This window comes from Helianthus annuus, chromosome 4, assembly GCF_002127325.2.
Source record: "Helianthus annuus cultivar XRQ/B chromosome 4, HanXRQr2.0-SUNRISE, whole genome shotgun sequence".
NCBI classification, from domain to species: domain Eukaryota; kingdom Viridiplantae; phylum Streptophyta; class Magnoliopsida; order Asterales; family Asteraceae; genus Helianthus; species Helianthus annuus.
Genome location: NC_035436.2, coordinates 22,321,433 through 22,343,058, shown reverse-complemented (window position 1 = coordinate 22,343,058; position 21,626 = coordinate 22,321,433). Strand labels below are relative to the sequence as shown.

The following is a 21,626-nucleotide window of genomic DNA, read 5'->3' as shown; positions in this document are numbered from 1 at the left end:
GCTTAATCAGAATGCTGGCAACAACAACAATACTGGGAGCGGCGACAATGGGAACAATGGTGGGAACGGAGCACGTGGAAGAGTATTTACTATTGGCGCTGGGGGAAACTCGCAATGATGGCAATGTTGAGACCGGTACGTCTTCTTTGAATGATCTTTTTCTGCTTCTGTTTTATTTGACTCTTGTTTCGATTTGAGTTATGTGTCTCTGGGGTTCAATCGTTAGCTAGGACTGACTCCCACCTCTCTTGTAAAATAAGCATGTAGTAGAGTTAACTGCTAGTAAATCGATAGAAGCTTCTCATGTTCTTTTTGGTTGTAAACTTGATATCATGGGTCAAGTGTTCGACCTTGACCTACCACCCGATACTCTTGTAAGTTTTGACGTGGTCGTTGACACGGATTTGGGTATCTATGCATCAAGCGGAAATTCTCTGTAAAGAGAAAATCGTGCGTATCCCTCTCCTCAGTGGGGAATCCTTATCAGTTCAAGGTCATCGTAGTGGTGCCATTGTTGGCATCGTCTCAGTCGTGAAAGCCCAGAAGTGTCTACGGAAGGGCTACTCTGCTATGCTAGCTCTTGTCACCGATTCGCCACTTTAAGAAAGGAAGATCGAGTATCTTCCAGTTATTTGTGAATTTTCTGACGTGTCTTTGGAAGAGTTACCTGGTTTACTTCCACATCGTTAGGTGGAATTTCAGATTGAACTTATGCAAATCCTGATTTCCTTCTGGGATACAGCAATCCCTCGGGTTCGCTGGATACTATCACGGATTCATCATGGGATTTTCGAAGATTGCGTAACTACAACCTCCTTAGCACAGCTGGGAGCTGTCAATCCTTGGGAAACAAAGTCGCGGAACGTCTTTTCAGCTTTTGAAACCCAACTCTGCAACGCACTGAGCATTACTCCTATCTGAGGGTACTGATGGTCTGGCGGTATACCATGATGGTTCGAATCAGAGTCCCGGTTACGCACCGATACAACATGAGAAGGCGACGGCTTACGTGGTGGGCATACAGGAAGGACTACACGAGTCACGACCTGCGGTGGAAGCCATAGTCTTTGGATTTAAATTGGAGGCATTACTTGGACGGTACCGAATGCACCACTCAGACCGATCACAAGGGCCTCCCGTGTATTCTTGTTTCAAGAGAGCTAAACATGTGATGGCAACGCTGGATGGAACTTTTGAATGAATATGACCGTGAAACCGGGATGTGCACGAGCTTTGCAGCTTGCTATTGACTCTAACTTACCTGATCAGGCTCACTCTGTTCCAACTGGAGAACTGAAGGAAGAGAATTCTCAAGATTAACCCATGCGGGGCAGGGAGAAGCAACCTCTGGCACATCAGACGATATTTGCTACTTCATGGAACGAATATGGACCTTACGATACAGCAACCTTAGGGAAATGGTGCAGGCGAAGCACATGGGCCTCGATATCCTATTCACCTGAGTTTTGATAGGATGCATTGAAACCTGAAGACCATATGTGGGTGACCGGGCCTGAAGGCCCAGATAGCCACGCATGGGAACGAAGTTTGACATGTGGGAAAGTCAAGGTAGGGTATTAGCAACCAGAAACACATATATGGAAATGAGAACCTAATCACAGATCCAGGATTTATACTTGAACCCCTTGGGAAGCTGTTAAGCTTAGGAAATAGTGGAAATTCGCGGTGGGAGAACGCATCATAATCAAAAGTCTCACCCTGGGAGGGTGCGGTACGCTATGGGAAATGTGGCCAGCTTAGTTGCGGTACACTGGGACATTTGGATTCTGAAACGGATTGATGATATGGCTCACGAACTCGAGTTACTTGACGAATTAGGTAACGCACACGATGTCGGTTATGTCTTGAACCTAAAGAAGCGTCTGTTCGATGCAACACTTGTGATACCCTTGTTGAGAAACCCACGGTAAACACAGTCGAATTTCAATCATGAGAGTTCGTTGGAACTCAAGACGTGGACTGAAGTTCCTGTGAGAACGCAATGATCAGGTGAAGCTCTGTTATCTCCGATTGTTCAAACGGTGGGACTAACTTTCGATATCATTGGCGAATTTCGGGACGAAATTCCTTTCAAGTTGGGGATGATGTGGCACCCAACTGATCTCGCAATCCTGTTTTACAATTTGGTTAACGTGGTGTCTGTGCAATTATCTGGATGCTTAGTGATTGCGCGTAATGTTTGATTATTATTTGTGATTATTATTTGTGTAGTATTGCATATAGTTTAATTAGAGTTTCTATCGCTTCACTCTTCTGTGCTTACTTGTCAAATTTCGGGACGAAATTTCTTTCAAGTTGGGGATGATGTGACAACCCGAACTCTCAATGTTTGTAACGGTTAATCAGATGATCTTTACTATTCGTTTCTTTGGTAAATCTGTTAAGCGTGTGTGTTATTTTGCTAAAATAACATATTAACACCTTTGGGCCGCAAGTTTTTGGGTCACGCACTAACCCTTGGGCCGTCAAATGCAATCCGGACCGAAGCCCAATAGCACCGTAATCCAAGTGGGCCGGCCCACTTATTCAGACTAGAATTACATGGATGGACCTTCCTATGTATTTTCTATGTTATGAACTATACTTGAAGCTAATACTTCTCGGCCCACTTGTTTCAATTGGATCTTGGCCCAACTAGTATACCTAATATGAGAACTAGGTGGCTTGTGTTAATTAGTTCTATATATACTATACGCATCATGTTTGTATATCACAAGTTACAACATAACAAAACCCTAATCCCCCCCCTGACTCGCGAACAGTAGAAGACCCCCACCCCCCCTTTAAAGATTATTGTGCTTGTACATCTCGTTTCACTCTTCGGTTAGTATTACTATCATTCGTTTTAATTCTATGGGATTGTGTTAAATTGTATGCATGAATCTTTTGATGCTAAATGTAAACTTGAATATGATTAATGGTTGTCCGTCTAATATGATGTATGGAAACATGAGTTTATGATAAATTGGATAGGACGACTTAGACGTAGGATTGATTTAGGGCTTCTTGTAACGACTAGATTGTAATCTGATTAATATGCAGTAGTAACATGTAAAGTGATATGGCGTGATAGTTGATTTATGATTACATGTTTGAAACCCTACGACTTGTGTGTTACTAGAGGATTGTCACGGTACGAAAACGTGAGTCGGTTTGACTGGAATGAAAATCAATGAAGTAATGTAATATCCTGCATGAAAGAAACAACTTGTTGACGAGTAATAAATGAGCCGCACGCTGTGTATTTGAAATAGGGCTACACCTTGAGTTGGAACACATCGAGCCTGCTTTTGTATGTTAGTAATGTTTATGCTATAGTGATAATAAACGATTAATACGGATATATTATTTGCATGATGATTGTGCTTAGTCAATTGAATTTGCAAATTCCCAAGACCCATGTTGTTATGTCACTAGTTATTAGAGGTCCAATAGTAATGAAGGAAAATGATCTAATAATAGTTGCATATTTAATGATGTTGACTTAAAAATGGCGGCCCTGTGGTGACCTAATCAAATAATATAGACTTTTTGATAAGGATGTCAGTAAGGATGTTAGGCATATTTAATGATGAGATTGATTGTTTCTATAGAAACTAATATGTGAGCATGTATTGACGTGCATAGACTGAAGCATGATTCTAGGATTTATTCATGAACTGTATTAGATTTGGAAATGTATTGATGAATTGAATTATGCTAAGAATAAGTGGTATTATTCAAAATCGGTTGAAAGATGGATTAGGATTATAGCACATCTTAATGAGTGTCCCTGATTAATTATGTGATAGTTGTCTGATGTGGTTAATATTGTTGTTAACTGGACTATGCTTAGTGGGCCGCACAAAAGAAGAGGGGGTATGGTACGGTTGGGTTGGGTATAATCTTGCACATCCACTTTGTGATTGTTGAACTAATAATACATAAATTGGGTTTAGAGGCTAATGAATAAACTGTTAACAATGGGCCGCATGAAACGGTCCGCGGAATGGATCATACACTCGAGTGGGCTGTATATTTCATTAGACTTGAATCATATGGGATGCGCATGTTTAATGATTGGGCTTGGAATGTTTGCGAGTAAACTATGTATGTGTGTATGAAGTGAAATTGAGCTATTACGTGTTATGTTGTTGTTCGGGGACACTAGGTGAGTTGATTAATGGTGTCTTGAACTATATGAGTACGTTACTTGTACAATGAGTATGCTTTATGGGAACGATGAATATGTGAATCAACTGCATATATGATATGTGGGTCATGTGCACATAAAACTAATTGTTATCGGTAATCTTTCTAGGACGTGTTTATTCAACTAATAATCAAAGTACTTAATCTTACCGAGCAAATCAAAGGTGAGTTCATCTCTCTTGAGCATGCGTCCCGGTGGTTGGGACAGTCAGTGGGTATTCCTGGGAGGGATAAGTCTTTTGGGTAAAAACGGGAATGTTGGATAATATACTCTTCCTATCACCCTTCAAGTCCCTCCGTGTTGTTTGGTTACCGGGAAGGTAACATGGTATTAGTTAGTAGCGCTACTTAGGTTTGGCAACCTCACCCCGTTCCTGGGAGGACGGGTGTTGAACTAATGACCTAGTCATGACCAATGCTTTGATAGGAGCATTGGAGAAAGGGCAAAATAATCAGAAGCCGTCTTGTATTGGGGTATTATCAACATTGTTATCAACATTACTTCGGGAATTAACTTCAATGGATTAAATACATACTTGGTAAACAACGTTTTCGTAAAACTATGAACTCACCAGCGTTGTCTGATACACTTGTTGCATGCTCGCAGGTTGTTAGGTTGTATGGATTTGGAACTTGCTGTCTGAAGTAGCTGGAGTGGTCATGGGTCGTGCTGATTGGATACGAATGATGGGTTTATTGATTTCACACATTTAAACTGAAACAGTTAATTATGTTTTCTTTTATTTGCTTCCGCTGAACATGTTGGTTTTCTTTTAGACTTATTGACAGTACTTTTCAGAATAATTGATGATTTTATTCAACATTATGATTGGTTCAATATGATTAGTGGCTCGTTAGTGGTTTGTCACACGCCTGACAGGGACACTCCCTAGGTGGTATTTTGGGGGTGTGACAGTTTGGTATCAGAGCCACTGGTTATAGTGAACTTGGTTTTAAAACGTTTTCATAAAACAAGACTATAACCGAACAATACCGAAATCGACCATGACACTCAGCTCCAGACTGCAAGGTTCGTTTCTCATTTACTATTGGATAGTATATCTAGTGTACACTTATGTATGACATTGCACGTGAATGCACACTTGGCACAACAGTATGAGCCCTTATGTTACCAACCCCTGTTATGTGATCTGTTAGTTTGACACTACCCATTGACTAATGTGATTCTCGATCCTGTAAAACCTTTCGGTTGCTATTTGAATGTGGGGAACCTTTTAGCGCAAGTTAAGAGGCACTGAGATAAGCATGCAAATCGCCTTATTATCATGGGTGCACACATAATAATAACGTGAGGTGCATGTGAGTCCCAGTGAGGCTTAACGAGTGTGAAAAGGGTTCCGCTCGTCTAATTGGTATTATGTTAGGACTTAGTAGTCTATAAAGGTCATAGTAATACTCGACTTCTACTCGAACTTGCATTTTAAATCCTTCCCTTTTTGTATAGAAACATGAGCGGATGAGGCCATGGACGTGGCCACATTGCTATGACGCAGGCCGAATTAACCAACTTGATCAACACTCGTGTAGCTGAAGCCCTAGCGGCTTACCAGGCTGGTACGATATGTGCCAATTACTTTCTATCCTTGTGTCGTATACTCGAATCTTACCTGTGCGTTGAACGTTCTTTCGTCTTAGGTCAACCTGCGAATCAAAACAATCCACCTGCTCCACCTGCTTGTACGTACAAGATGTTCATGGATTGTAAGCCACAGACCTTTAGCGGGACTGAAGGGGCTGTAGGACTCCTGTGATGGTTCGAGAAGGCAGAATCAGTATTTGCAATGTGTAACTGTCCAGCTGGGGACAGAGTGAAGTATGCTACGGGCACACTCGAGGATGGTGCCCTTACATGGTGGAATGCCCAGGTTCAGATGTTGGGTATTGAGATGGCGAATGCCACTACTTGGGATGATTTCAAGGAGTTGATGCGAGAGGAGTATTGTCCTCGTGATGAGATTCAGAAACTGGAGAACGAGTTCTACAATCTGAAAATGGAGGGATCTGAGATTGAAGCATACACTAGGAGGTCTAATGATTTAGCAACTTTGTGCCCTAACATGTCTCGACCCCCACCGCGGCGAATTGAGTTGTATCTCAAAGGCTTAGCACCAGCTGTTAAGGGGTACGTTACTGCTGCAAACCTAGACAATCTGCCCCGTATCGTCCGTTTGGCACATAAGATTACTGACCAAGAGGTCGAACGTGGCAACTTGCCGCCACGTGTTTCTGCTACCACCTCGACTGCTACAGCTACAACACCTGCTAGTGATAACAAGCGGAAATGGAATGATACTGATAAAGCTACCGGTGCCAGCCAATCTCAGAAAAGGGCAGACAACAGCATCCACCGTAGTTTTAGCCAGTCGTCTTCTCTGAACCAGAATCAGAGCAACAATTCAAATCAGGGTTCTTACGCGGGAAAGTTACCAAAGTGTGATAAGTGTATGTTTCACCATCGCGGGCCGTGCACCCGGGTATGTCATAGGTGCAACAAGGTGGGTCATATGGCTAAAGATTGCAGGGTCTGGCTTCCAAAGCAGCCGCAGCAGCAGCCACAGCAACAGGAGAGGCAACAGTCTCAACAGAACCGGGGAAATCAAAAGGGGTGCTTTCAGTGTGGTGATGAGGGTCATTTTAAGAGGGATTGCCCTCAGCTTAATCAGAATGCTGGCAATAACAACAATACTGGGAGCGGCAACAATGGGAACAATGGTGGGAACGGAGCACGTGGAAGAGTATTTACTATTGGCGCTGGGGGAACTCGCAATGATGGCAATGTTGAGACCGGTATGTCTTCTTTGAATGATCTTTTTCTGCTTCTGTTTTATTTGACTCTTGTTTCGATTTGAGTTATGTGTCTCTGGGGTTCAATCGTTAGCTAGGACTGACTCCCACCTCTCTTGTAAAATAAGCATGTAGTAGAGTTAACTGCTAGTAAATCGATAGAAGCTTCTCATGTTCTTTTTGGTTGTAAACTTGATATCATGGGTCAAGTGTTCGACCTTGACCTACCACCCGATACTCTTGTAAGTTTTGACGTGGTCGTTGACACGGATTTGGGTATCTATGCATCAAGCGGAAATTCTCTGTAAAGAGAAAATCGTGCGTATCCCTCTCCTCAGTGGGGAATCCTTATCAGTTCAAGATCATCGTAGTGGTGCCATTGTTGGCATCGTCTCAGTCATGAAAGCCCAGAAGTGTCTACGGAAGGGCTACTCTGCTATGCTAGCTCTTGTCACCGATTCGCCACTTTAAGAAAGGAAGATCGAGTATCTTCCAGTTATTTGTGAATTTTCTGACGTGTCTTCGGAAGAGTTACCTGGTTTACTTCCACATCGTTAGGTGGAATTTCAGATTGAACTTATGCAAATCCTGATTTCCTTCTGGGATACAGCAATCCCTCGGGTTCGCTGGATACTATCACGGATTCATCATGGGATTTTCGAAGATTGCGTAACTACAACCTCCTTAGCACAGCTGGGAGCTGTCAATCCTTGGGAAACAAAGTCGCGGAACGTCTTTTCAGCTTTTGAAACCCAACTCTGCAACGCACTGAGCATTACTCCTATCTGAGGGTACTGATGGTCTGGCGGTATACCATGATGGTTCGAATCAGAGTCCCGGTTACGCACCGATACAACATGAGAAGGCGACGGCTTACGTGGTGGGCATACAGGAAGGACTACACGAGTCACGACCTGCGGTGGAAGCCATAGTCTTTGGATTTAAATTGGAGGCATTACTTGGACGGTACCGAATGCACCACTCAGACCGATCACAAGGGCCTCCCGTGTATTCTTGTTTCAAGAGAGCTAAACATGTGATGGCAACGCTGGATGGAACTTTTGAATGAATATGACCGTGAAACCGGGATGTGCACGAGCTTTGCAGCTTGCTATTGACTCTAACTTACCTGATCAGGCTCACTCTGTTCCAACTGGAGAACTGAAGGAAGAGAATTCTCAAGATTAACCCATGCGGGGCAGGGAGAAGCAACCTCTGGCACATCAGACGATATTTGCTACTTCATGGAACGAATATGGACCTTACGATACAGCAACCTTAGGGAAATGGTGCAGGCGAAGCACATGGGCCTCGATATCCTATTCACCTGAGTTTTGATAGGATGCATTGAAACCTGAAGACCATATGTGGGTGACCGGGCCTGAAGGCCCAGATAGCCACGCATGGGAACGAAGTTTGACATGTGGGAAAGTCAAGGTAGGGTATTAGCAACCAGAAACACATATATGGAAATGAGAACCTAATCACAGATCCAGGATTTATACTTGAACCCCTTGGGAAGCTGTTAAGCTTAGGAAATAATGGAAATTCGCGGTGGGAGAACGCATCATAATCAAAAGTCTCACCCTGGGAGGGTGCGGTACGCTATGGGAAATGTGGCCAGCTTAGATGCGGTACACTGGGACATTTGGATTCTAAAACGGATTGATGATATGGCTCACGAACTCAAGTTACTTGACGAATTAGGTAACGCACACGATGTCGGTTATGTCTTGAACCTAAAGAAGCGTCTGTTCGATGCAACACTTGTGATACCCTTGTTGAGAAACCCACGGTAAACACAGTCGAATTTCAATCATGAGAGATCGTTGGAACTCAAGACGTGGACTGAAGTTCCTGTGAGAACGCAATGATCAGGTGAAGCTCTGTTATCTCCGATTGTTCAAACGGTGGGACTAACTTTCGATATCATTGGCGAATTTCGGGACGAAATTCCTTTCAAGTTGGGGATGATGTGGCACCCAACTGATCTCGCAATCCTGTTTTACAATTTGGTTAACGTGGTGTCTGTGCAATTATCTGGATGCTTAGTGATTGCGCATAATGTTTGATTATTATTTGTGATTATTATTTGTGTAGTATTGCATATAGTTTAATTAGAGTTTCTATCGCTTCACTCTTCTGTGCTTACTTGTCAAATTTCGGGACGAAATTTCTTTCAAGTTGGGGATGATGTGACAACCCGAACTCTCAATGTTTGTAACGGTTAATCAGGTGATCTTTACTATTCGTTTCTTTGGTAAATCTGTTAAGCGTGTGTGTTATTTTGCTAAATTAACATATTAACACCTTTGGGCCGCAAGTTTTTGGGTCACGCACTAACCCTTGGGCCGTCAAATGCAATCCGGACCGAAGCCCAATAGCACCGTAATCCAAGTGGGCTCGGCCCACTTATTCAGACTAGAATTACATGGATGGACCTTCCTATGTATTTTCTATGTTATGAACTATACTTGAAGCTAATACTTCTCGGCCCACTTGTTTCAATTGGATCTTGGCCCAACTAGTATACCTAATATGAGAACTAGGTGGCTTATGTTAATTAGTTCTATATATACATCATGTTTGTATATCACAAGTTACAACATAACAAAACCCTAATCCCCCCCCCGACTCGCGAACAGTAGAAGACCCCCACCCCCCCTTTGAAGATTATTGTGCTTGTACATCTCGTTTCGCTCTTCGGTTAGTATTACTATCATTCGTTTTAATTCTATGGGATTGTGTTAAATTGTATGCATGAATCTTTTGATGCTAAATGTAAACTTGAATATGATTAATGGTTGTCCGTCTAATATGATGTATGGAAACATGAGTTTATGATAAATTGGATAGGACGACTTAGACGTAGGATTGATTTAGGGCTTCTTGTAACGACTAGATTGTAATCTGATTAATATGCAGTAGTAACATGTAAAGTGATATGGCGTGATAGTTGATTTATGATTACATGTTTGAAACCCTACGACTTGTGTGTTACTAGAGGATTGTCACGGTACGAAAACGTGAGTCGGTTTGACTGGAATGAAAATCAATGAAGTAATGTAATATCCTGCATGAAAGAAACAACTTGTTGACGAGTAATAAATGAGCCGCACGCTGTGTATTTGAAATAGGGCTACACCTTGAGTTGGAACACATCGAGCCTGCTTTTGTATGTTAGTAATGTTTATGCTATAGTGATAATAAACGATTAATACGGATATATTATTTGCATGATGATTGTGCTTAGTCAATTGAATTTGCAAATTCCCAAGACCCATGTTGTTATGTCACTAGTTATTAGAGGTCCAATAGTAATGAAGGAAAATGATCTAATAATAGTTGCATATTTAATGATGTTGACTTAAAAATGGCGGCCCTGTGGTGACCTAATCAAATAATATAGACTTTTTGATAAGGATGTCAGTAAGGATGTTAGGCATATTTAATGATGAGATTGATTGTTTCTATAGAAACTAATATGTGAGCATGTATTGACGTGCATAGACTGAAGCATGATTCTAGGATTTATTCATGAACTGTATTAGATTTGGAAATGTATTGATGAATTGAATTATGCTAAGAATAAGTGGTATTATATATTGATCTTGATCTCAAAATCGGTTGAAAGATGGATTAGGATTATAGCACATCTTAATGAGTGTCCCTGATTAATTATGTGATAGTTGTCTGATGTGGTTAATATTGTTGTTAACTGGACTATGCTTAGTGGGCCGCACAAAAGAAGAGGGGGTATGGTACGGTTGGGTTGGGTATAATCTTGCACATCCACTTTGTGATTGTTGAACTAATAATACATAAATTGGGTTTAGAGGCTAATGAATAAACTGTTAACAATGGGCCGCATGAAACGGTCCGCGGAATGGATCATACACTCGAGTGGGCTGTATATTTCATTAGACTTGAATCATATGGGCTGCGCATGTTTAATGATTGGGCTTGGAATGTTTGCGAGTAAACTATGTATGTGTGTATGAAGTGAAATTGAGCTATTACGTGTTATGTTGTTGTTCGGGGACACTAGGTGAGTTGATTAATGGTGTCTTGAACTATATGAGTACGTTACTTGTACAATGAGTATGCTTTATGGGAACGATGAATATGTGAATCAACTGCATATATGATATGTGGGTCATGTGCACATAAAACTAATTGTTATCGGTAATCTTTCTAGGACGTGTTTATTCAACTAATAATCAAAGTACTTAATCTTACCGAGCAAATCAAAGGTGAGTTCATCTCTCTTGAGCATGTGTCCCGGTGGTTGGGACAGTCAGTGGGTATTCCTGGGAGGGATAAGTCTTTTGGGTAAAAACGGGAATGTTGGATAATATACTCTTCCTATCACCCTTCAAGTCCCTCCGTGTTGTTTGGTTACCGGGAAGGTAACATGGTATTAGTTAGTAGCGCTACTTAGGTTTGGCAACCTCACCCCGTTCCTGGGAGGACGGGTGTTGAACTAATGACCTAGTCATGACCAATGCTTTGATAGGAGCATTGGAGAAAGGGCAAAATAATCAGAAGCCGTCTTGTATTGGGGTATTATCAACATTGTTATCAACATTACTTCGGGAATTAACTTCAATGGATTAACTACATACTTGGTAAACAACGTTTTCGTAAAACTATGAACTCACCAGCGTTGTCTGATACACTTGTTGCATGCTCGCAGGTTGTTAGGTTGTATGGATTTGGAACTTGCTGTCTGAAGTAGCTGGAGTGGTCATGGGTCGTGCTGATTGGATACGAATGATGGGTTTATTGATTTCACACATTTAAACTGAAACAGTTAATTATGTTTTCTTTTATTTGCTTCCGCTGAACATGTTGGTTTTCTTTTAGACTTATTGACAGTACTTTTCAGAATAATTGATGATTTTATTCAACATTATGATTGGTTCAATATGATTAGTGGCTCGTTAGTGGTTTGTCACACGCCTGACAGGGACACTCCCTAGGTGGTATTTTGGGGGTGTGACATTATTATAATGTGCAGGTAGGAGAATACCAAGGTGCATACAAGGTAAAATTTTTATGCTTTCTCAGCTCTCTCAGATTCTACAAATCAAATAACTAAAAGTGGCAAAACAGGCTGGTGAAGTCTGGAAGCTTTACTCATTCATATCCGTTTTGCTGGAGATCTGATACTCCTCTCATCTACAGATCCCTTCCCAGCTGGTACATTTTTTAATTTTTATTTGTTTAAGAATTTCTCGATTTAGATTTTGTTTTACCATACAACTTTTATTTATCTTTAGAGTAAAATGCCATTTTCGTCCCTCGGATTTGGCCAGTTTTGCGACTTTCAACCAAATGTTAGTTTTTTCACATTTGGATCCAAAAGGTTTGAAAATTTGCCATTTTCATACACCTGACATGACAGAGAAAATTGGATGGGGTTAACGAGCTGGATGAAAATGGCAAGATTTCAAACTTTTTGGATACAGATGCAAAAAACCAACCTTTGTTTTTACATTTTGTACGTTTAATTTTGACTATAGTTTGTGACTTTAAACATTTGTCATTCATAGTTTAAATGTCATACGACATTATATGGCCGACTTAACGTATTACTGGGGTTTAAAATAAAAAATAAATGTTGAACTAACAAACCCTCTTGCTTGATTGACGAAAACAACAAAATAAATTATCTATATCGAATGGCTCCCCGCCGCATCACGCGAGTTTCTTACTAGAAAAAGGATTTGATTGCTGTAACCATGGTTGTGCTCAATAAAAAAAAAACAAAAAATACTATACAAGAAGTGTTTCCTCTGTAGATATCAATCATGCTGTAAACTCTTTTAATTGGAAGAATCTCTCTTTAATGAAAAAGATCCGAGCAAAAGACACACTGAGCCGAGGCAATATAAAAGTGTAGAATGGTCATATTAGAAGTGTAGACTTGTTATACCGGAAGGGAAGAATGGTCATCTTGACACTTTCGGTTGAAGAAGAATACAAATAACGACTCTTTGCAGGTTGGGTCGCAATTAGAAGCCGTTGATGTGTATCGTTTGTGCTTTCACTTTTGTCCGATCATAAATCAGAAGTTTGTGACTTTTATTTTGTCGGAAATACCTACAGAATAGGCTTCAGATCGTATGTTATGTTTCCTTTTTCAATTAATTTTCTTAAATTGCATACGTGAATCCAAAGGTGACAGTTGTGTATATATCTTTTCTTATTACATGGTATCATATTTGTAATATAACGTGACTTTTTATTCACTTTTCAGAGACAATGGTGTGGAAAGGAGTGGCCGCATGAATTTTTTTAATTATTTAATTATTCAGTGGGTCTAATGAAACCTGATTCCTTGTACCATTGCGAATGTATGATTTTTTAATTATTTAATTATTATCTATAAAGCTCTTGACACACCAATGCTACGAATAAAAAAAAACCATTAGAAATAGTAAGCAATATATCACAAGAGGATTGATAAACTAACAGAAAACGAGTACCGTGTCATGAATTGTAACCCCGCTGGTTTTGAAGTACCTTAACCAAAAATTTAAATTTCCGTTATGACTCAACTGAACTGAACATTCTCAAGCACACCCTTAGAATTACTAACATGTGTTGTGTTTTCCGTTGCATTGCGAATTTGGTTTTGGTTATGGCTCAAAACCGAACCGCCCCGTACATAGCCCTAAATCACCAACCTAAGTGATATGTTTCCCGCCGCATCGCGCGGGTAAAAGACTAGTATATATATATATATATATATATATATATATATATATATATATATATATATATATATATATATATATATATATATATATATATATATATATACACACACACACACACATTTAGGGAAGGGTTTAAATGAGAACTCTAAATATTATGGGAACCGTGAGAACAAATGAAAAAATCATGAGAACTTGGTCAAAAGTAATTCAAATTCAAAATTTTTTTCTACACTTATCATTATTATTTGAATACAATGTTAGAAATTTAAATTACACGTTTAAATTTATGTGAATTCGTAAATAAAGAAAATTTACACATGTGTAAGTTTGCCATTTACACATGCGTAAATCTGTTGTATTTACACATGTGTAAAAAATCTAACAAGAGTGTTTTTTTATGTACAAGGCTTGAAACATAATCTGTTGAGTGTGGGACAACTCATACAAAAAGGATATAGAGTCATGTTTCTCTTTTGAAGGTCGCCCGGTATTATGTCGACTCGATTCAACATCGCTATTTTTAGTGTTCTGGGACTCTCGATGCCATGTATATCCTTGTCCTCGACCACGACCACGACCTCTGCTGGGCCACGGCCTCTACCTCTACCTCGTCCGCTTTGATAATTGGCCACATTCGCTTCCGGGAATCGACTCGACATAATACGTGCTTCTATTATTCTTCTTTGTTGTTACATTCGCCTAATTTCGTTAATGTTCTGATTTTTTTTCGATTGTTCTTATTTTATTCGCAATTCAATGATTGTTAGTTGATGATTGATCAATGTATTCGATTTAGTCTTCTCTGATTTACTTTTGTTTTGGTACTGATTTTGGATATATACACTACAAGAAAATGAAGCTGATGCAACCCTTGAAAATAGTTGCATTAGGTCTTAAAAAAGTTGCATTAGGCCTAATGCAACCTTTTATCAAAGGCTGCATTAGGTGAAGTTACATTAGACCTAATGCAACCTTTTCAAATTCTAATGCAACCTTTTTTAAATGGTTGCATTTACTTTTCAAAAGCAACCTTTTTATAGTGCAACATTTTTACATGATAATGCAACCTTTTTATATGATAATGCAACTTTTCTATTACTAAAATGCAACCTTTACTACCTCAAATGCAACCTTTAATGTACTTAAATGCAACCATTATTTTATTTTTAATAGAAACATTCAACCTTATTTTACATCAAAAGCAACACTTTTTTATGATTTTATCTACAACAAATGCAACCTTTATTATAGTAAAATGCAACTCTATAACATCATTGTTTAATGTAATTAAAATTTCTATTATTATGCAATAGTATTTCAATTACACGAACATGATAATTAAGATAGATATAACAAATAATCTTACACAAGCATGATAATAACATAGATATAATAGATAATCTTGTATTGTAATCTAACATAAGTCCAAACTCAAAATAATAATGTCACAAAAACAAACTTAATTAAAATGATAAAAAGTAACAAAACCTCCTACTCATCTCTAAGATCTTGAAGTACTTCAATAGGTAGCTTTTCCATAATACTTCGCATCGTAGCTTCAAAGTTTGCTTGTTTGTTGTCAAAATCTTTATGCATAGCTTTTAGCTCAGCTTTTTTCCTTTGATGCTCCTCTTCAATTTCTTTTCGCATTTCAAGCAACTGTGTTTTTTCACCTTCAATGTCCGCTTTGAATGATTCCATAAGACCATCCGGAATCATGTATGGTTCCTCTTTACCATCCATCTTTTCCATCATCTTTTTAGTAACACCTCTACCATAAAGACGTAGGTAGCCATCATACTCTTTGTTCATTACAGCCGTAAAAGGATCAACTAAAACACTTCCATCTTCTGGAGGTTTGTAATTCTTCATTTGTTCCTTCAAAAGAGAATAATATATTTTTTTTAAGTTGCAGCTAATATATCAACAAAAAAGTTACTAAACTTACTAAATGTATAAATATTATTATCAATTTTCAGGACACATTTACCTAATACAATACAAATATTCAGTCTAATATTCAAATACAAATATTGTAATCAATTCAAGCAAGATACTTCACATAAGTTGATATATTGTAGCCAACATATCAACAATATTGCAGCCAATATATAATTCTTCATTTGTTCCTTCAAAAGAGAATAATATATTTTCTTTAAGTTGCAGCCAATATATCAACAAAAAAGTTACTAAACTTACTAAATGTATAAATATTATTATCAATTCAGGACACATTTACCTAATACAATACAAGTATCAGTCTAGTATTCAAATACAAATATTGTTATCAATTCAAGCAAGATACTTCACAAAAGTTGATATTTTGTAGCCAACATATCAACAATATTGCAGCCAATATATCGGCAATTCAAAGAGCCAATATATCAACAATTCAAAGTGCCAATATATCAACAATTCAAAACAGGATACTTCACATACGTTGATATATTGTAGCCAATATATCAACATTATTTGTATCTTAAACAAGTATCTCGTCTCCTAAACCTAAATGAACTAAAACATACTAAACATAAGAATGGAACTTAAACATGTTACCGTTACTAATTTGAACTATATAACAAGCGACAAAGTCAACACATACGGGATAATTCACACAAATTCCCAACAAAAAACTAGAAAGAACTTACAATTTTCATTGCAGTGTCATCGTATGTATCAAGATATGCACGCCCTTCGGTCCTTTTTCGTGTACGTTCAAACACTTTGGTTAAACTGGGTAGTTCCTTGTTTGGATCATCGTTTCTCTATAGTCATGGTAAGATACATATACTAAAAATCAGTATCTTTAACTTTAAAAAAACACGAATCAGTAGAAAATTTAAGACATATTACCATTTCTTCACGAATTATAGCGAAACTTATTGGGCCGGCTGTGTGCATATTCTTTTGAGACATGCGAATTTCCTTAGCTCGCAAACGACGCTTCTGGATACACATTAGCATAAACAACTCAACTAACAGAAAACTCTAAATAACCAATACTAGTAATAGATTAATTGCCTAGAAAGTTACCTCCACATCTTTATTACTCCACAACCTCAACAACGGAGAGAAATCATCAACCGGGATGTTTTTAGGTCGATTCATCAATCTTGTTTTGTTGTCTTTATATGCATAGAAGTGTTTTTTCTTGAACCTACATTTGTGTACCTTATAGGCGTTTCCAGTAGCCTTTAGAACCCAAGTTTTAGCAGCATAGGGCACATCATATTTTTCCTTTAAAAAAAGGTTAGAAATTAGCTTTAAAAATGAAATATATCAAACAAAAGAAATAAAACTGCTTAAAACCTTACCAAGACATACTCCCACATTTTATCTTTATGTGGCACCTTATGCCATGAACTATAGGTCATCGGGGCATAACTTTGATTACGAGCTATTGTACCAAAAAATCTAGAGAATTTTCCGACTACATCCTTCTCCTTTGTTCTTGGTCCCACGGGTTGTCCAAACTTATTACATATAATGACCTCTCGCTCGTCGACTTTCCGTGTGTGCACAAGATGCAACATTGTTGGTCCTCTTTTATTGGTTTTGGATATTTCTGAAATCATATATATATAAGAGTGTGCGGGTGTATAACCAATAACAATCCAAAATCATGGTATAAGTAGTTAAGCCAAACCTATTGCTTTTTCCAATTCGGGAGATTGTAATTGATCTTGAACCAGTGCATCGTCCTCGCCTTCTGAATCGTCATGGCTATCAGCCCCTTGTATCTCATTATGATTATTTGCGTCCATGTCATCATATGCATCATCTTGGTCAGCATAACCTTGTCATTGTTAAATACAACACTATCAATAAATATAAATTATAAAAACCATATAACAACAAAAATATGATCCAGCTGACTCACTAAAACTAAATACCTTGAGATCTCAGACTATACCCCTCATTTCCATCATCCTCCCAACCTGCAGCTGGTTCCATGTCGACTTCATTAACATTTAAAGGCATATAAGAGTACATCAATATAAAAAGTAGTTGTCTGGATTTTTGTAATACTCAATAATTAAATAAGCTTTAAGATCGTGAAAACGATACCTTGAGATATGTCATTATCCTCGTCATCATCCTCGTCAACCAGAACCAAATGTTTCTTTGACCCACGTTTGATACAAGAAGGCTTTTCCAAATTTTGTTTGGATACCTCCCTTTGCCTTGTCCCTTTTTTACTTGAAATTAACTCACCCATGCTAAGTGTTGCTTTAGAATTTTTTTTTTAATTCTGTTTAAATCTGAGACTTTTGGAGCGATCACTCGATGTTGCCTTGCTAATTTAGCAATTTTGTTCAAGGACATTGGTGCAATATATTGTGGACAATGTTTCTATAACAAATGTCATCTTTATTAGAAATGTGTGTTTCTATAATAAAAAGAATTAAAAAATAATATTCTAATTACCTTTTTCGGTACTTCAACATTAGTACCAACTTCTTGGTATTCTTCCTCACTATCATCACTATTACCAGGAATATAGTTTGGATCTCTCACGTTATGGTATGTTGGTTTCACTTTCTTGTTCTTCATTTTTTGACTTCCTGACAAGCTTGTCAAAGAACTTGCAATTTTCTTCAATCCCAAATCTTGCATTATTTTTTCGTTTTCTTGAATCCTCAATTGCCTAGCTTTCAAATACTCATTGCTTTGTATTTGTACACCTTGATTTTGTTTGCTTTTGTTTGCCATTAGACCTGCATAAAGTAAAAAAAAATGCAATAGTAGCTTGATTTTTGTTGCATGTTTCTGGTTAAGAAGTAAAGCTATACAATCTGGTACAACAAGAATGAAAAGTAGTTGTAATGTAACACAAAGTTCTGATATGGTTATCTTTCTTTATAAGATCTTCCCTATGCATCTATTCTCAGTGAACAATTTGTTTCTATACTATATATGGATTCCCTCTGTTCATGAAGAGCCGAGTATCTCAATCTTTAGTACTCTGATTATTAGCTATTAGCAAAGCGATTAAACAAGCATAAATGCATTAGACCATGGGGTATGAGCGTTGGTTGGGGGCGGGGGTTGCCCTCAACGCTAGCTTTTCCACCCGGGTTGGCGTTGTGCATAGCGTTGCCCCATTGGCGTGGGAATTGAGCCTGGCGTGGGGCGGGGGGAGGGTGACATGGCTGCTTTGGTTAGCTACTTTAATTAAAGAAAAATCCACATGGCTGGCCACGCCAAGCTAAGCCACACCACACCCCTCATTTTTCACCATAAGCTTGTGGATCCCACCCTCGCCACCTGTCAATAATGCCCCAACCCAACCCAAGCCCCACCACACCCCATAGTCTAAGAAGCAAGCATGAATGGGTAGTCCGATCTAAATGTAAATCAAATAACACATAGTTACGTGGCATCAAGACAATACGAACAAAGGCATCTCCTCTGTTTTCACCTAGTTAGGTATCCATAGCAGTCCTATACAGCTCTTTCATTTAAACTTCTTTTAAATAAGTTTTCTTTGGGTTAGGATAGTTTAGCATAAATAATTCGGTAGTTAAAAGATGGTTTGGTTATTTAGAAAAATTGTTTTTTTTCTTCCCCCACAAAGAAGAATATATATATATATATATATATATAACCATATATAATTGTCTAGTAAATGATCAAAGAAGGTCTTATTTCATCAATGGTGAATATACTCATGTGGTCACTCATTTACTTTATATAGTTACAACATTCTATACAGGTAACAAGAAACAAGATCAAAATCAGATAACAAAATCAATATGAAGATAAGAGACTACATCTTTTTTCTGTTCCATTTTAATTCAATAATAATTCAATATGAAGATAAGAGACTACATCTTTTTTCTGTTCCATTTTAATTCAATAATAATTCAAATTGACAAAACAAAATTCAGAACCAGCATGTGTTTGTGTGCTTAACTGACTGAAGAACAAAAACTAACCTGGCTATCGAACCACAGACGACCAAACCACTCTTGACCTGCGATTGAACCCAAACAACTTCTGGCTATTGAATCACAGATGATCACGGCTATTGAACACTTTTGTCGATTGAACCAAAAACGATAACTGGAAATTAGGATGCAGTTTGAGAGTGGATAGGTTATGCGGTTTGAGAGTGAAAGAGGGAAAACTTAGATGATTGAAAAATTTTGAAGATTTGATTGCCGCTAAACCTTAGATGATACGGTTTCCAGGGCGAATAGAAAAAAAGTAAATTTTTCAATGTGTAATTCCCGCTGATCAAATGGACGAAGGGCACAACTGAACCCTAGAGTTCATTAAAAGATAACTGTTTATTATATTAATCTCTTTTTATTTTATACTTAAGCATTATGTGTTTTAAATTAATTATATTTTTTTTGAAGGACGACTTTCTTGTATTAGGCTACCGTATTCTCTAAATTGGAGAGTCCCGTTGCCCCACTCCGGCTAGACTATGTTGTCTTAACTGGGCCCACACTGGCTTCAGAGTTTGGCTTGGGCGTTCCCCCGGGAAACAATACTGCCGGCTGCCACATGACAGTCGTTGTGCCGCCACAAGAGCAGAACTCTTTGGCGTAACACACGGTGGTACAAAAAACCCGGGTGTGCTCAGGATAGAGCCTGACACCTCTGCAAGGACCCTAGACTCTATCAATCATTGCCATATCCATCAAAGTGACATAGGTAGGGATTGAACTTGAGTCTCCATTAGAGAACCCAAACCTCTCAACCACTAGGCCACAAATGGTGGATTTATTTAATTATATTTTAGGGTAAATTACTTTTTGAGTCCCTGTGTTTTAGTGGTTTTAACTAGTTGAGTCCAAAAGCAAAAAGTTTAACGACCTGAGTCCCTATAAGCGTTTTTATTAGCCATTTGAGTCCTTTTAAGTCCAAATTTTAACCTTTTGAGTCCAATTTTTTGAACTCAAATCGTTATAAAATGAACAAAATTGGACGCAAAACGTTATAAAATAAATGGCTAGGGACTCAGGGCGTTAAACTTTTTGATTTTGGAATCAATTGGTTAAAACCACTAAAACACAAGGACTCAAAAAGTAATTTACTCTATATTTTATGTTTTGGATTTTTATTTGGAACTCTCTTTGAATAAAAATGTTACCTGTGTAATTACAACAAACTATATGTTTTGTATCTTTATTTGGAAGTCTATTTGGATATAATATGTTAGTGTGAGGTTCATTGGGAAACATTAAAAACGTGGGGAACGGTGGAGAACCGACTCAAACAAACTCCGATTTGACTCATTCCAGGGGCGTTGGAATCGGCTCGTCGAACCCTAATCTAGGATCTCTTAACCCTAAACCCTAAATCATAACCCCTAAACCTTAAATATATTAGGGTTTGGCTTTTAGGGTTTAGCTTTAGGGTTTAGCTTAGGTTTTAGCCTTATTTTTTAGCTTTAGGGTTTAGGGTTTAGGAGTTAGGATTTAGGGTTTAGAGTTAAGAGATTCTAGTTAGGGTTCAACGAGCCATTTCCAACGCCACTAGAATGAGTCCAATCGGAGTTCGTTTGAGTCGTTTCCTACAAAGTGTACAAAGTAAAAACAACACTACAATTTCAGCCATAAAACACACTCAAAACCCACAGTAGTATGTGCATCAAACCGAAAACCTGTGAACTAAACTGTCAAAACCAAAACCAAAACCAAAACCGAAAATGAATACCCGTGAAGCAAACTTTCAAAACCGAAAACACGTGAACTCAATTGTCAAAACCAAAAACCCGTCTGATTTATATGGTTTACTCCAAACCGAAAACCCGTGAACCAAACTGTCAAAACCGATTTTCAAATGATAAATCTCAAACCGAACCGTGGTGCTCTAACCTGGTGGAACCGACAAATTTGACTCGGTTTGAGTGGTTCGGAGAGTTTCCTT

General features: G+C 38.4%; 1 protein-coding gene and 2 long non-coding RNA genes across 5 annotated transcripts; 2 read left to right on the top strand and 1 right to left on the bottom strand.

The window, feature by feature from the left end:
* The first annotated feature begins 515 nt into the window (after nucleotides 1-515).
* Nucleotides 516-5,038, top strand: LOC110935933. Its single transcript, XR_002589574.2, has 2 exons — nucleotides 516-4,376; nucleotides 4,820-5,038. It is a non-coding gene; the product is annotated as an uncharacterized LOC110935933 (long non-coding RNA).
* Nucleotides 5,039-6,961: 1,923 nt separating this feature from the next.
* Nucleotides 6,962-11,932, top strand: LOC110935934. Its single transcript, XR_002589575.2, has 2 exons — nucleotides 6,962-11,270; nucleotides 11,714-11,932. It is a non-coding gene; the product is annotated as an uncharacterized LOC110935934 (long non-coding RNA).
* Nucleotides 11,933-15,104: 3,172 nt separating this feature from the next.
* LOC110935930 lies at nucleotides 15,105-20,009 on the bottom strand. Of its 3 annotated transcripts, none has more exons than XM_022178279.2 (10): nucleotides 19,682-20,009; nucleotides 18,171-18,460; nucleotides 17,811-18,095; nucleotides 17,636-17,701; nucleotides 17,389-17,538; nucleotides 17,057-17,307; nucleotides 16,776-16,979; nucleotides 16,596-16,688; nucleotides 16,391-16,507; nucleotides 15,105-15,620 (listed from the first exon to the last, which is right to left on the bottom strand). In XM_022178279.2, the coding sequence occupies exons 3-10, from the start codon at nucleotides 17,959-17,961 to the stop codon at nucleotides 15,234-15,236; spliced, it is 1,419 nt and encodes a 472-aa protein (XP_022033971.1). In that variant the 5' UTR covers nucleotides 17,962-18,095; nucleotides 18,171-18,460; nucleotides 19,682-20,009; the 3' UTR covers nucleotides 15,105-15,233. The 3 variants fall into 3 exon arrangements, with proteins under 3 accessions (XP_022033971.1, XP_022033972.1, XP_022033973.1); XM_022178280.2 differs by having other exon boundaries at nucleotides 17,636-17,686; XM_022178281.2 differs by having other exon boundaries at nucleotides 17,636-17,680.
* Between the last annotated feature and the right edge of the window lie 1,617 nt (nucleotides 20,010-21,626).